Consider the following 15,938-nt stretch of genomic DNA (forward strand, 5'->3'; position numbering starts at 1 on the left):
GTGGTTAAGATGATGGGATGCTGCCTGCCAATGGAGCAGTCCACAGACCTGAGACCCCCAAGAAGTGGCCTCTGTCTCCTGGTGGTGGTGGCTCTGGGTACTGAGAATGTGTGCGTGCAGGAGGGAGTCTTTTTGTCCCCAAACTGAACCTCTCCTTTTCTGAACGCTGGGCCCTCTTTGGCAGGTCCACTCAACATGGTCCTCCCCAAACAGGCCTACCTGTCCCCAGGAGCTTGTCTCTCCTTTAAGGCCCCCTCACTGAGACCCACACAACTGTTCCTGCACAACAGGGGGTCCCAACCAGACACCTCAAGGTATGCCCCCAACCTGGAGGATCTTCACACTGCATCCACCCCTGCACACAGCTTAAAGACACCACAGGTACCCCATACCTCCAGCCCCAGAACCCTAAACACATGGGTCATCCCTCCAGCCCTCCAGAGGTAGATGCTCATCCTGGGTGAGCCTGCCTACAGTGTGGCAGCTCCTGTCACCAGGGAGCACCCCTCCAAGAACCATTGGCCCCCACCCAAGTTGGCTGTGCCTTCCCAGATGTGCGGCCTGCACCTACCTTCTTCCTCAAGGTCAGCAGCAGCTTCAATACTCTGCAGCAGCTTCTGCCTTATGCCAGGTCTTCATCTCTAGGGGACAAGCCGGTGGGCATGGGTGACCACATGGTAGGAGCATCCAGGGCTGTCCACTCCCCAGCCCACCTTGACCTTCCTTACCTGAGGGAGCAGCAGCCATGGCTCTCACAGTGTCCTCTGAACAGAAAGGGATGGGGGACCCTTGGGAATATGTGCCTGGTAAGGGCAGTGTGTTTGGTGTGCTACAACTCAGGTGGGCATGGGTAGAGCCAGGGAATGCCAAGTTCTGAACTCAGGGTCAGGTGCCTCCAACTGCAGTTGGACCATTCACTAGGAGGGCACCATCACCTAAGATCAGCTTGGAAAGTGTTGGGAAATGTTCCTGGAGACCAAAGCCTCACTCAGGATCTGAGGATCTCCTCACCTGATCCACGCTGCCCTCACATGGACTCATACCAGCATCACAGAGCAATGGTGCAGTAGCTTAACCACAAGAGGCCTCTGCTTCCTGCGGTGTCACTTCAGCGCCCTCTACTGAGGAAGCCGACAGCATGCACTGTGTAAATGGGAAATGATGTAAATCCAGGCTATGGTGGAGGAGCAAACACTGAAGGAAGAAAGGAAATAAAATCGGAGCCAACATGAATGAACTTGACAACAAACATAACAACACTAAGGACCAATAAAACAGTTGTTTCTTTAAAAAGGTAAACAAGATTGAAAAGCCCCCATGCTAAAATAACCAAGAAAAAAGCAGAGAAAAGCCAAGTTTATAAAATTAGAGATTGTAGATATCATAGATATCACAGAAATCCAGCGGATCATTAGAGACTATTTTGAAAACTTGTACTCCCATACATTGGAAAACCTAGAAGAAATGAATACATTTCTAGATAAATAGGATCTCCCCAAACTGAATCCAGAGCAAAAGAAAACCCAAACATACCAATGACTTGTAATGAGATGGAAGGCTTTTCATTACTGTCTCTAACAAAGAAAAACTCAGGGCTGGCTGGACTCCCAGCTGAGGTCGACCGAAAATCTTTGAAGAAGAAGTGATGCCAAAACTCCTCAAATTACTCCATGAAATACAAAGGGATGGAACACATTCCAAATTTATAAAGCCAGCATTGCACACATACCCAAACCAGATAAGGACACATCAAGGAAAAAAACCTACACATCAACATCCCCAAAGAACTTAGATGCACAAATATTGGATGTACGTTTTCTCTGATATGCAAAAAAATAAAGAACAAAAAGGAAAAGGAATGTGGGAAAGATGAGTAGAGAAAAGGGACCAAGTGGTAGGGGTAGGGGAACTGAGCCATATTGCATCAGTAAAAATATGGGGAAAATGATAAAGATTTCCAGGAAGTCTTGATACTAACCCCAACAACTGAGACAACCAGTCATTAAGAGAATGGAACAGCTCTCAAAAACTGAGAGGTATCTCATTTCACATAAAACCACTGTTTGCTTGTTTTGGGGGGTGGGGAGAGAGGGGACTTGTCAATTAGCCTACCCTTTAATATAGAAAAAATGCCACAAGATATTTGATGACATCGGAGGAAGCCCTAAAAGAAACTCCAACACAAGTCTTCACAGGTGTCAGCTTTCTGAGGCAGGCAACATGGCTCTCAGTAAATTAAGTGTCCTGGTAGAAATGTGAAGTGATCCAAATCAAGCTAAAGGACAGCTGGAATCCTAGAGGTGATGACCCAACCAAGAGCTGCTCCTGGATACTACATTCCCCCACCCCCACTTTGGGTAGTAGTTATGACCGTTTGATTTTTTCTCGTGAAATTTATAAAATAGGTGCAGAATAACCATCTTAGTGTATTCTACTGTGATTAAGTGTTTTGTTCACACAGAAAACACTCTACTGCCATCCCAATTCCAGAAAGTGGGAAGATGTACTCAGGGGGCACTCTTCCTCTGTCAAAGCAGAATGACACCAATGCCTCAAGAATATGTTACACCCTTGAAGTGATTTTTCCCTAGGTTCAAAAACAAGTGAGTTTTCTTTTCTTGTTCTTCCTGGCCCAGGTGTTCTGATGCCAGGCCTGCACTCTCTTTTAAGATGTTTGTGATGGTGATTGGCCCAAGACTCACAAACTGCACAAAGGATCCAAAAGAAGAGGCCACCTCAGAAAGGGCAAAGTGTGGGCAGTGGGGCCCCTAGTGGATGAGACAGATGATTCAGACCCTTCAAGACCATTTTCCCATCTCCAAAACCTATAGGGAGCAATTTAAACCCATTATAGACTGCTTACTTGCCCAGGGACCCCGCTTTCCTACTGACTCCCCCTGAAACACTCCCAAATTGCCAGGATGCAAACCCTCAGGAGCCTATCACTTAGTCCAGAATCTTCGCCTAATGAATGAGACAGTTATTCCCATCCACCTGGTGGTTCCCAACCCTGACACTCTTCTTTCTCATGTCCCCCCTTTGAACACTCACTTTATTGTCCTGGATCTTAAAGATGCATTCTTGTCTGTGTCCCTCCATCCTGACTCTTATTAGCTCTTTGCCTTCACATGGGAAGGTATCATCAGCTGACCTGGACAGTCCTACCCCAAGGCTTCAGGGACAGTCCCTATCTCTTTGGGCAAGGCTTGGCATGGGATCTAACTGCTTGTGACAGCACACTTGGGGCAGCACACTCTTACAATATGTGAATGACCTTCTATGCGGTTCATCATTCAAGGCTTGTGAACTCACACTGCTCAGCTCCTCGATCTCCTGGGGTCCCTGGACTATTGGGCCTCTCCAGCCAAAGCCCAGCTTACTACCTCTTCAGTTAATTATTTAGGTACACTTCTCACTTCAACCTCTAAAAGCCTCACATCAGACAGAATTCAAGCTCTCCATGACCTACAACCACCCAAAACAGTGGAATACACCCTCTCTTTCCTGGGTCTGGCAGACTTTTTCAGGCATTGGGTTCCCCACTTTGCACTTCTTACCAACCCCTTATACAAGGCCACTAAGGAGACCCCTCATTGGACCCTCACCTCCCCTAAGCTAGTAGCCAATTCCTTTTACAAACTCAGGAATGCTCTTACATATTCTTACACTCTCTCTCTCTTCCTAACCCTAAACACCCTTTCCACCTCGTTATGGATGAAAGACAGGGTATCACCACTGGCCTCCTCGCTCAGCCAACTGCACCCTCCTATAAGCCGATGGGATACCTCTTCAAGCAGCTTCACTCTATGGTTCATGATGACTTCCGAGAAATGTTATAAAATTTTATGTTCTCCTGAGAAGTCAACTCAAATATATCTCTAAAAGACAACAAAGAGAGCCTAGCTTATTTAAAGTTTAAAAATGTTTTGCCTCTTTCCCTTAAGAGGGAATTAAAGGCTCTCTTACCTTTACATAATGATAAATTACGTTCACTAATTAATATTAATTTTAAAATTATGTATAAGTTTTTGTAAAATAATATTCAAGTAAAAAATTAAGATTAGTTTCAAAATCAAAACATCTTTCCTAAGATTGAACAAGCGGCCACCATACCTAAGTTAAAATTCTTTCATATCATTCCAAGATAAGACAATTGTTCAAGTTTATTTAAAATTAAATTCAGAAGATAGGCTTTTGTCATAAAGATTACTCTATTCCTAAAGTAAACAAAAACACTATATATAAATAAGTAAATGTTTCAAATTATAAAAATTATATTTCTTAATTTATAACTATTATAAAATTAAATCTTTTACTCTTATTAGTTTTATATTGTATTATCCTTACAAGTTTCAAAACTATTATCTCGTAAAGCCTTATGCAAGTACAAATTTTAATGTAACAACTGAAGGTAATTTATAATAATAAGGTGATTACTTATAAGACAAACAAGTTGTAATTCTGTATTTTAGTATCTATTCTGGCCCCAGTTTATACTTTTATTGCTTAGCCCATTAGTAGAGACAAAGGAAAATCATAAGACTCATAAAAACAAACAAAACAACAAAAATCTAGGCCTCCTTTTGCTGTGGTGCCCTCTTTGGTTCGACAGCATGGACTTTAACAATCCTCCCTTGCATCACAGGTCACTCTTGCTAATTTTCCTGGCCAAATAAAAATATGTATTGTCACTTCTTGCTGTTTAAATACTTGTACAGTGCTGGGCCATTCTCTAAAGCTAATGGTGGTCCAGTTTATATCAACTTTTTTCTACAATTTTAAAAATAAAAAGGGGGAAACAAAATCCCATATAACCCCACTAAATCTCACAATTATTTTGAAAAGTTTCAAAGTTGTGATATTAAAAGTCTCACTCCTGCTGAGTGACACATGGAGCTTCACTGGGGTGGATGCCCTGGCCAAATTGAGTCTTCAAGGGCTACAGCATGCCAGACTCACCATCCTATGGTGGAGGTGATAGGATGCCCAGTGGCCCCATGGCGTGGAGGCAGGGCCAGCTGAGGCCCAGATGGGGGCAGTGGAAGACTGTTGGGATCTAGGCAGCGTCAGTCCTACCTGGGTAGAGGGGCTGAAGGTGTTAAAGCCCAAGTGTGTTCTTAGCGCTTTCTCGCGCTTCTTGTTTCTCCACGTGGGCTGATGACCATGGCTCCAAAAGCAGAGATCAGATCTGGGAGCCAGTCTGGGCTCCCAGGCCTCATAGATACATTATGGGAGGACGTCAAAGTAGAGGTTGATTTTGAGGATGTGGTGCTGGTTCCCCCAGGAGAGCTTAAGCCTTTCTGTGTGGGCAGGCTTTGGGGGATGGCAGTAACTGTGGCCACACCAGACGTTGCTTTCCCTGGGGTGTGCCTTGCTTTCTGTCCCTTGGTCCCCATGGTGGTGCTCTGGCTAGGGGCACTGGAGGTGTTCTGTTCTAACTGTGCCCCATGTTGCTGTCTGTTGCTTGGGGTACCTCCTCTTTTGGAGGAGATACACAAGGCCTCAAAAGCTATAATGAGTTCAGGGAGCATGTCATGGCTCCCAGATCCTCTCGATGTCATTGGGACCAAAGGGTAACTAGAGGTAGCCTTACTGGCTGTACTGCTTGTCCCGCAAGGTGAGCTTAGGTGTTTCTGGGTGGGCAGGCTTTGAGGGATGGCAGTCAGTGTAGGAACATGAGTGTTTCCTTGCCCCTTTGTTCCCTTTTCTGTGTGTTTCCCCAGTGCCACGGTGGTACTGTGGCTAGGGGCACTGGAGGTGTTCTGTACCAACTGTGCCCCTTGTTGCTGCCTGTTGCTTGGGGTACCTCCTCTTTGGGAGGAGATACACAAGGCCCCCAAAGCTGTAATGAGTTCAGGGAGCAAGTCTTGGCTCCCTGATCCTCTTGATGTCATTGGGACCAAAGAGAAACTAGAGATACCCTTTGTAGTGCTTGTCTCCTGAGGTGAGTTTTGGTGTTTCTGGGTGAGCAGGCTTTGAGGGATGGCACTCAGGGTAGAAATTCTACTGTTTTCTTGCCCCTTTTTAACCTCTTTTGTGTTTTTCCTGGGTGCCATGGTGGTACTCTGGCTAGGGGCACTGGAGGTTTTCCGTTCCAACCTTGCCCCATGTTGCTGCCTGCTGCTTGGGGATTCTCCTCTTTGGGAGGAGCTACACCAGGCCCCAAAGGCTGACATCATTTCAGGGAGCAAGTCTGGGCTCTCTGATCTCCTTGATGTCCCAGGGGCCATAGGGAGACTAGAGATGCCCTTTTCAGTGGTAGTACTTGTCCCCTGAGGTGAGCTTAGGTGTTTCTGGGTGGGCAGGCTTTGAGGGATGGCACTCGGGGTAGGAACTCCACTCTTTCCTTGCTCTTTTTGACCCTCTTTGGTGTGCTTTCTGGGTGCCATGGTGCTGCTCTGGTGAGGGGCACTGGAGAGGTTCTGTTCCAAACTTGCCCCATGTTGCTGCCTGGTGCTTGGGGTTTCTCCTCTTTGGGAGGAGCTACACCAGGCCCCAAAGGCTGACATGAGGTCAGGAAGCAAGTCTGGGCTCTCTGATCTCCTTGATGTCCCAGGGACTGAAGGGCAACTAGAGATACCCTTTGTAGTACTTGTCCCCTGAGGTGAGCTTTGGTGTTTCTGGGTGGGCAGGCTTTGAGGAATGGCACTCGGGGTAGGAACTCCACTCTTTCCTTGCCCTTTGTTACCCTTTTTGGTGTGTTTTCTGGGTGCCATGGTGGTGCTCTGGCTAGGGGCACTGGAGGTGTTCTGTTCCAACATTGCTCCTTGTTGCTGCCTGTTGCTTGGGGTTTCTCCTCTTTGGGAGGAGCTACACCAGGCCCCAAAGGCTGACATGAGGTCAGGAAGCAAGTCTGGGCTCTCTGATCTCCTTGATGTCCCAGGGACTGAAGGGCAACTAGAGATACCCTTTGTAGTACTTGTCCCCTGAGGTGAGCTTTGGTGTTTCTGGGTGGGCAGGCTTTGAGGAATGGCACTCGGGGTAGGAACTCCACTCTTTCCTTGCCCTTTTTTACCCTCTTTTGTGGGTTTTCTGGGTGCCATGGTGGTGCTCTGGCTAGGGGCACTGGAGGTGTCATTTCCCAAACTTGCCCCACGGTGCTCTCTAGTTTTGGGGGTTTCTCTACTTTCTGAGCCTGATATTTCCTTGCGTGATGTACGGCCCAAGGACAAGTCTCTCCTCCCATCTGCCTTTGAGGTCACTGCATGTGTCTGGGTGCTGCCACGAGGACCCACAGTGGAGTTTCTATGTTTCTCAGACCCAAGGGCTGAGTAGTTTAGGCTGCCCACGCTCAAGGGTGGCATCGGAGCTGCCCCCCCTGGACCTGGAGCTCCTACGTGTCCATGCTGACGACAGCTGACAAAGCTAGGGGCTCCAGGCTTCATCCCACCAGGAACCCCAGAACTGGGTGAGACGGTGGCTCCAGGGGTGAGAGGCTGCTTCCCCTGCAGAATGTGTCCTCGCACCCTTGGAGCTGGAGAGCTGGAGCTTGCTACAGGTGAGGGCCTGTGTGTACAGTAGGGCTTTGGGCCCTGGTGAGAGCGCCGGAAGCTCCTACCCAAGGTGGAGGGAGGCCCCAGATGTGGGGGCTGTGAAGGCATAGTGGTGTTCGAAAGTGTGACCCCAAAGGGGGCCACTGGCTGTGCAGCCAAGCCTGCCAATGTGCTGAGAGAGGGCCTGGGAGGAAGGGCCAAAGCAGCAATTGGCAGGCTGGGGGAGAGCGGTCCTGTAAGGTTGGTGATGGGAGGATGGCTCTGGGAAGAGACAGCAGAGCTGACCCACACTGGGGTGTGGGCCACCATGGTTGTGCTGCTGGGGGGATGGGGAAAGGTCTGGCTGAGGCCCACTGATGCCAGAGGCCTGGCCCCTCCCGGTGGAGAGGGGACCCCCCCATGGGCTTGTGGGGCCATGGCACAGCTGTTCCCAATGACCTGGGTCTCACCCATCAGAAGACCGTTGATGCGCTGCAGAGCTTTCTTCTTCTCCCTGTCTAGGTCTTCAGCAGTCACTACACAGGCCAGTAACAGAGGTGGTGGCAGCTTCAGAGGTTCCCCTCGGCGGCATTGCAGGAGAGGAAACTTGCGTTTCCGTGGCCCACTGGTGTCTCCCGTGGGTGAGGACTTCTTCTTGGGAAATGGGTGTCCCGCCCTGCCTTCTGCCACTTTCTCACCCTGGGCCTTCTTTGGGGCAATCCCTGGGGATGAAGAACATCCCAGGGGCGGCTCCCCGTTGGATGGGTCTGGAGCCCTCCTCTTCAGGGCTCGCAGACCTCGCGTGGAGCTGTAGGAGCTGCTGATGGGGTTTCTTTTGGGGCAGGAGCTCATGCAGATGGCCCGGGAGCTCTCAGCTCTGTCTTGGGAGCTCTGGGTGCAGAGGTTACTCCACAGAGGCCCAGGCCTGGGCACAAAGGCAGGCACACAGCTATGGGCCCCCAGGGGCCTAAAAGCAGATGCTCTCCCAGTGACCTGAGGGCGCCCCCTCTGATGTTCTGTGTGTACAGGGTGCTCTGCTTGCTCAGCCACCACTTGGCCACTGTCCCCAGGGGCTGTGATCACAGTCCTCCCTGGGCAGGGTTCTTGGGGTGCTGGAAGCTGGCAAGGAGCCACTTCCTGCCCCTGCACCCTACAAGGCGGCTGTCTGAGTCTGCGGCCTGGGATGCAGGAATTCATGAAAGCTGCAGTTGACAGCAGCATCCTCTTCAGGGGACCTGGCATGCCAAGGAAGGAGGCAATATCCAAGTCTCCGAGAAAAGATCCAAGGGCCCGCAGGACCCTGGAAAAGCACCCACCAGGCACATTTCGCAACCGCTGAGGAGCAGTTGCAGGATGGCGGCAAGACGACCTGCGCACAGCCCAGGAAGCCCTTAGTGGCCCACCAGTATAGGGATGTCGGCGCGGCCCAGGATCGGGCTTCTGGTGGGACCCTTCTGGCAGGTCTCTGGCCCTCAGCGCCGGAGGCAGGGGTGAGGGACAACACTTGCTGTGAGAAGTCTCCATGGGAGTCTCAGCGAAGGCAGTAGAGGCTAATTCTAGCGTTGATCGCAGAAGGCCTTCTTCCGTGACTCACACAGCTTCAGGAGGAACGGCTGTCTCAACTGTTGAAAGGGCTCAGCTGAGGATGGAATGCGTGGAGAACACGCTAGCGCGTGAGGAAAACCGTCAATACCGGACAAGAGGCAGGCGCGCGCCAGGAACGGCCGAGCGCGTGCAAATTCCGCGTGCCTGTGCAAAGTCTGCATGCACGTGCAAAGTCCAGGTGCATGCACCAGATGCGGAAGAAATAGGCAAGGGAACTGCGTGCCTGGTGGGTGCGTGGGTCCTGGGGGGACTGTTGAGTGCTGACACTGGGAGGTGATTCAGATCCCGCTGGTCCACCTCCTGACCCAGTGAGGTTTCCGGGTCATCTCGGAAGGGATGAAAGCAATGTCATTAGATAGGCGGTGCACCAGCAGGGGAGCAAGTGGTGGTGGCATCTCCAGGATCTCCCTTGCTGGGGCTGGGCAAGGACACCTTGTCCTCCCTTGAAGGTGTGAGCTAGGGTTTGTATCTAGCCTTGCTCTGGTGAGGGTGGGCGGGGCTTAGTTTGACAGCCAGGAGCTCTTGCAATGGCAGGAATCCCTCAGCCCATGCCCCGCCCCTGAGCTGTCAGACTGTTGAAAGGGCGCAGCTGAGGAAGGAATGAGTGGAGAACACGCGAGCCTGTGAGGAAAACCCTCAATACTGGAAAAGAGGCAGGCTTGCGCCAGGAACGGACGCGCGCGTGCAAATTCCGCGTGCCTGTGCAAAGTCTGCATGCACGTGCAAAGTCCAGGTGCGTGCATCAGATGCGGAAGAAATAGGCAAGGGAACTGCGTGCCTGGTGGGTGCGTGGGTCCTGGGGGGACTGTTGAGTGCTGACACTGGGAGATGATTCAGATCCCGCTGGTCCACCTCCTGACCCAGTGAGGTTTCCGGGTCATCTCGGAAGGGATGAAAGCAATGTCATTAGATAGGCGGTGCACCAGCAGGGGAGCAAGTGGTGGTGGCATCTCCAGGATCTCCCTTGCTGGGGCTGGGCAAGGACACCTTGTCCTCCCTTGAAGGTGTGAGCTAGGGTTTGTATCTAGCCTTGCTCTGGTGAGGGTGGGCGGGGCTTAGTTTGACAGCCAGGAGCTCTTGCAATGGCAGGAATCCCTCAGCCCATGCCCCGCCCCTGAGCTGTCAGACTGTTGAAAGGGCGCAGCTGAGGAAGGAATGAGTGGAGAACACGCGAGCCTGTGAGGAAAACCCTCAATACTGGAAAAGAGGCAGGCTTGCGCCAGGAACGGACGCGCGCGTGCAAATTCCGCGTGCCTGTGCAAAGTCTGCATGCACGTGCAAAGTCCAGGTGCGTGCATCAGATGCGGAAGAAATAGGCAAGGGAACTGCGTGCCTGGTGGGTGCGTGGGTCCTGGGGGGACTGTTGAGTGCTGACACTGGGAGGTGATTCAGATCCCGCTGGTCCACCTCCTGACCCAGTGAGGTTTCCGGGTCATCTCGGAAGGGATGAAAGCAATGTCATTAGATAGGCGGTGCACCAGCAGGGGAGCAAGTGGTGGTGGCATCTCCAGGATCTCGCTTGCTGGGGCTGGGCAAGGACACCTTGTCCTCCCTTGAAGGTGTGAGCTAGGGTTTGTATCTAGCCTTGCTCTGGTGAGGGTGGGCGGGGCTTAGTTTGACAGCCAGGAGCTCTTGCAATGGCAGGAATCCCTCAGCCCATGCCCCGCCCCTGAGCTGTCAGACTGTTGAAAGGGCGCAGCTGAGGAAGGAATGAGTGGAGAACACGCGAGCCTGTGAGGAAAACCCTCAATACTGGAAAAGAGGCAGGCTTGCGCCAGGAACGGACGCGCGCGTGCAAATTCCGCGTGCCTGTGCAAAGTCTGCATGCACGTGCAAAGTCCAGGTGCGTGCATCAGATGCGGAAGAAATAGGCAAGGGAACTGCGTGCCTGGTGGGTGCGTGGGTCCTGGGGGGACTGTTGAGTGCTGACACTGGGAGGTGATTCAGATCCCGCTGGTCCACCTCCTGACCCAGTGAGGTTTCCGGGTCATCTCGGAAGGGATGAAAGCAATGTCATTAGATAGGCGGTGCACCAGCAGGGGAGCAAGTGGTGGTGGCATCTCCAGGATCTCGCTTGCTGGGGCTGGGCAAGGACACCTTGTCCTCCCTTGAAGGTGTGAGCTAGGGTTTGTATCTAGCCTTGCTCTGGTGAGGGTGGGCGGGGCTTAGTTTGACAGCCAGGAGCTCTTGCAATGGCAGGAATCCCTCAGCCCATGCCCCGCCCCTGAGCTGTCAGACTGTTGAAAGGGCGCAGCTGAGGAAGGAATGAGTGGAGAACACGCGAGCGTGTGAGGAAAACCCTCAATACTGGAAAAGAGGCAGGCTTGCGCCAGGAACGGACGCGCGCGTGCAAATTCCGCGTGCCTGTGCAAAGTCTGCATGCACGTGCAAAGTCCAGGTGCGTGCATCAGATGCGGAAGAAATAGGCAAGGGAACTGCGTGCCTGGTGGGTGCGTGGGTCCTGGGGGGACTGTTGAGTGCTGACACTGGGAGGTGATTCAGATCCCGCTGGTCCACCTCCTGACCCAGTGAGGTTTCAGGGTCATCTCGGAAGGGATGAAAGCAATGTCATTAGATAGGCGGTGCACCAGCAGGGGAGCAAGTGGTGGTGGCATCTCCAGGATCTCGCTTGCTGGGGCTGGGCAAGGACACCTTGTCCTCCCTTGAAGGTGTGAGCTAGGGTTTGTATCTAGCCTTGCTCTGGTGAGGGTGGGCGGGGCTTAGTTTGACAGCCAGGAGCTCTTGCAATGGCAGGAATCCCTCAGCCCATGCCCCGCCCCTGAGCTGTCAGACTGTTGAAAGGGCGCAGCTGAGGAAGGAATGAGTGGAGAACACGCGAGCGTGTGAGGAAAACCCTCAATACTGGAAAAGAGGCAGGCTTGCGCCAGGAACGGACGCGCGCGTGCAAATTCCGCGTGCCTGTGCAAAGTCTGCATGCACGTGCAAAGTCCAGGTGCGTGCATCAGATGCGGAAGAAATAGGCAAGGGAACTGCGTGCCTGGTGGGTGCGTGGGTCCTGGGGGGACTGTTGAGTGCTGACACTGGGAGGTGATTCAGATCCCGCTGGTCCACCTCCTGACCCAGTGAGGTTTCAGGGTCATCTCGGAAGGGATGAAAGCAATGTCATTAGATAGGCGGTGCACCAGCAGGGGAGCAAGTGGTGGTGGCATCTCCAGGATCTCGCTTGCTGGGGCTGGGCAAGGACACCTTGTCCTCCCTTGAAGGTGTGAGCTAGGGTTTGTATCTAGCCTTGCTCTGGTGAGGGTGGGCGGGGCCTAGTTTGACAGCCAGGAGCTCTTGCAATGGCAGGAATCCCTCAGCCCATGCCCCGCCCCTGAGCTGTCAGACTGTTGAAAGGGCGCAGCTGAGGAAGGAATGAGTGGAGAACACGCGAGCCTGTGAGGAAAACCCTCAATACTGGAGAAGAGGCAGGCTTGCGCCAGGAACGGACGCGCGCGTGCAAATTCCGCGTGCCTGTGCAAAGTCTGCATGCACGTGCAAAGTCCAGGTGCGTGCATCAGATGCGGAAGAAATAGGCAAGGGAACTGCGTGCCTGGTGGGTGCGTGGGTCCTGGGGGGACTGTTGAGTGCTGACACTGGGAGGTGATTCAGATCCCGCTGGTCCACCTCCTGACCCAGTGAGGTTTCCGGGTCATCTCGGAAGGGATGAAAGCAATGTCATTAGATAGGCGGTGCACCAGCAGGGGAGCAAGTGGTGGTGGCATCTCCAGGATCTCGCTTGCTGGGGCTGGGCAAGGACACCTTGTCCTCCCTTGAAGGTGTGAGCTAGGGCTTGTATCTAGCCTTGCTCTGGTGAGGGTGGGCGGGGCTTAGTTTGACAGCCAGGAGCTCTTGCAATGGCAGGAATCCCTCAGCCCATGCCCCGCCCCTGAGCTGTCAGACTGTTGAAAGGGCGCAGCTGAGGAAGGAATGAGTGGAGAACACGCGAGCGTGTGAGGAAAACCCTCAATACTGGAAAAGAGGCAGGCTTGCGCCAGGAACGGACGCGCGCGTGCAAATTCCGCGTGCCTGTGCAAAGTCTGCATGCACGTGCAAAGTCCAGGTGCGTGCATCAGATGCGGAAGAAATAGGCAAGGGAACTGCGTGCCTGGTGGGTGCGTGGGTCCTGGGGGGACTGTTGAGTGCTGACACTGGGAGGTGATTCAGATCCCGCTGGTCCACCTCCTGACCCAGTGAGGTTTCCGGGTCATCTCGGAAGGGATGAAAGCAATGTCATTAGATAGGCGGTGCACCAGCAGGGGAGCAAGTGGTGGTGGCATCTCCAGGATCTCCCTTGCTGGGGCTGGGCAAGGACACCTTGTCCTCCCTTGAAGGTGTGAGCTAGGGTTTGTATCTAGCCTTGCTCTGGTGAGGGTGGGCGGGGCCTAGTTTGACAGCCAGGAGCTCTTGCAATGGCAGGAATCCCTCAGCCCATGCCCCGCCCCTGAGCTGTCAGACTGTTGAAAGGGCGCAGCTGAGGAAGGAATGAGTGGAGAACACGCGAGCGTGTGAGGAAAACCCTCAATACTGGAAAAGAGGCAGGCTTGCGCCAGGAACGGACGCGCGTGCAAATTCCGCGTGCCTGTGCAAAGTCTGCATGCACGTGCAAAGTCCAGGTGCGTGCATCAGATGCGGAAGAAATAGGCAAGGGAACTGCGTGCCTGGTGGGTGCGTGGGTCCTGGGGGGACTGTTGAGTGCTGACACTGGGAGGTGATTCAGATCCCGCTGGTCCACCTCCTGACCCAGTGAGGTTTCTGGGTCATCTCGGAAGGGATGAAAGCAATGTCATTAGATAGGCGGTGCACCAGCAGGGGAGCAAGTGGTGGTGGCATCTCCAGGATCTCGCTTGCTGGGGCTGGGCAAGGACACCTTGTCCTCCCTTGAAGGTGTGAGCTAGGGTTTGTATCTAGCCTTGCTCTGGTGAGGGTGGGCGGGGCTTAGTTTGACAGCCAGGAGCTCTTGCAATGGCAGGAATCCCTCAGCCCATGCCCCGCCCCTGAGCTGTCAGACTGTTGAAAGGGCGCAGCTGAGGAAGGAATGAGTGGAGAACACGCGAGCCTGTGAGGAAAACCCTCAATACTGGAAAAGAGGCAGGCTTGCGCCAGGAACGGACGCGCGCGTGCAAATTCCGCGTGCCTGTGCAAAGTCTGCATGCACGTGCAAAGTCCAGGTGCGTGCATCAGATGCGGAAGAAATAGGCAAGGGAACTGCGTGCCTGGTGGGTGCGTGGGTCCTGGGGGGACTGTTGAGTGCTGACACTGGGAGGTGATTCAGATCCCGCTGGTCCACCTCCTGACCCAGTGAGGTTTCCGGGTCATCTCGGAAGGGATGAAAGCAATGTCATTAGATAGGCGGTGCACCAGCAGGGGAGCAAGTGGTGGTGGCATCTCCAGGATCTCGCTTGCTGGGGCTGGGCAAGGACACCTTGTCCTCCCTTGAAGGTGTGAGCTAGGGTTTGTATCTAGCCTTGCTCTGGTGAGGGTGGGCGGGGCCTAGTTTGACAGCCAGGAGCTCTTGCAATGGCAGGAATCCCTCAGCCCATGCCCCGCCCCTGAGCTGTCAGACTGTTGAAAGGGCGCAGCTGAGGAAGGAATGAGTGGAGAACACGCGAGCCTGTGAGGAAAACCCTCAATACTGGAAAAGAGGCAGGCTTGCGCCAGGAACGGACGCGCGCGTGCAAATTCCGCGGGCCTGTGCAAAGTCTGCATGCACGTGCAAAGTCCAGGTGCGTGCATCAGATGCGGAAGAAATAGGCAAGGGAACTGCGTGCCTGGTGGGTGCGTGGGTCCTGGGGGGACTGTTGAGTGCTGACACTGGGAGGTGATTCAGATCCCGCTGGTCCACCTCCTGACCCAGTGAGGTTTCCGGGTCATCTCGGAAGGGATGAAAGCAATGTCATTAGATAGGCGGTGCACCAGCAGGGGAGCAAGTGGTGGTGGCATCTCCAGGATCTCGCTTGCTGGGGCTGGGCAAGGACACCTTGTCCTCCCTTGAAGGTGTGAGCTAGGGTTTGTATCTAGCCTTGCTCTGGTGAGGGTGGGCGGGGCTTAGTTTGACAGCCAGGAGCTCTTGCAATGGCAGGAATCCCTCAGCCCATGCCCCGCCCCTGAGCTGTCAGACTGTTGAAAGGGCGCAGCTGAGGAAGGAATGAGTGGAGAACACGCGAGCCTGTGAGGAAAACCCTCAATACTGGAAAAGAGGCAGGCTTGCGCCAGGAACGGACGCGCGCGTGCAAATTCCGCGTGCCTGTGCAAAGTCTGCATGCACGTGCAAAGTCCAGGTGCGTGCATCAGATGCGGAAGAAATAGGCAAGGGAACTGCGTGCCTGGTGGGTGCGTGGGTCCTGGGGGGACTGTTGAGTGCTGACACTGGGAGGTGATTCAGATCCCGCTGGTCCACCTCCTGACCCAGTGAGGTTTCCGGGTCATCTCGGAAGGGATGAAAGCAATGTCATTAGATAGGCGGTGCACCAGCAGGGGAGCAAGTGGTGGTGGCATCTCCAGGATCTCGCTTGCTGGGGCTGGGCAAGGACACCTTGTCCTCCCTTGAAGGTGTGAGCTAGGGTTTGTATCTAGCCTTGCTCTGGTGAGGGTGGGCGGGGCTTAGTTTGACAGCCAGGAGCTCTTGCAATGGCAGGAATCCCTCAGCCCATGCCCCGCCCCTGAGCTGTCAGACTGTTGAAAGGGCGCAGCTGAGGAAGGAATGAGTGGAGAACACGCGAGCGTGTGAGGAAAACCCTCAATACTGGAAAAGAGGCAGGCTTGCGCCAGGAACGGACGCGCGCGTGCAAATTCCGCGTGCCTGTGCAAAGTCTGCATGCACGTGCAAAGTCCAGGTGCGTGCATCAGATGCGGAAGAAA

General features: G+C 53.5%; 1 protein-coding gene across 1 annotated transcript in view; it reads right to left on the bottom strand.

Moving 5' to 3' along the window:
• Window positions 1-5,589: 5,589 nt before the first annotated feature.
• The window catches only part of LOC308641638 (progesterone receptor-like), a gene marked incomplete at both ends in the record, with an annotated part of 172,511 nt that continues 162,162 nt past the window's right edge, over window positions 5,590-15,938 (bottom strand). The window contains 2 exon segments of the mRNA XM_081280283.1: window positions 5,590-5,633; window positions 7,943-8,194. Of these exon segments, the coding sequence (XP_081136409.1) occupies window positions 5,590-5,633; window positions 7,943-8,194 (296 nt within the window).

This window comes from Spermophilus citellus, assembly GCF_964194105.1.
Source record: "Spermophilus citellus genome assembly, chromosome: 2".
NCBI lineage: Eukaryota > Metazoa > Chordata > Mammalia > Rodentia > Sciuridae > Spermophilus > Spermophilus citellus.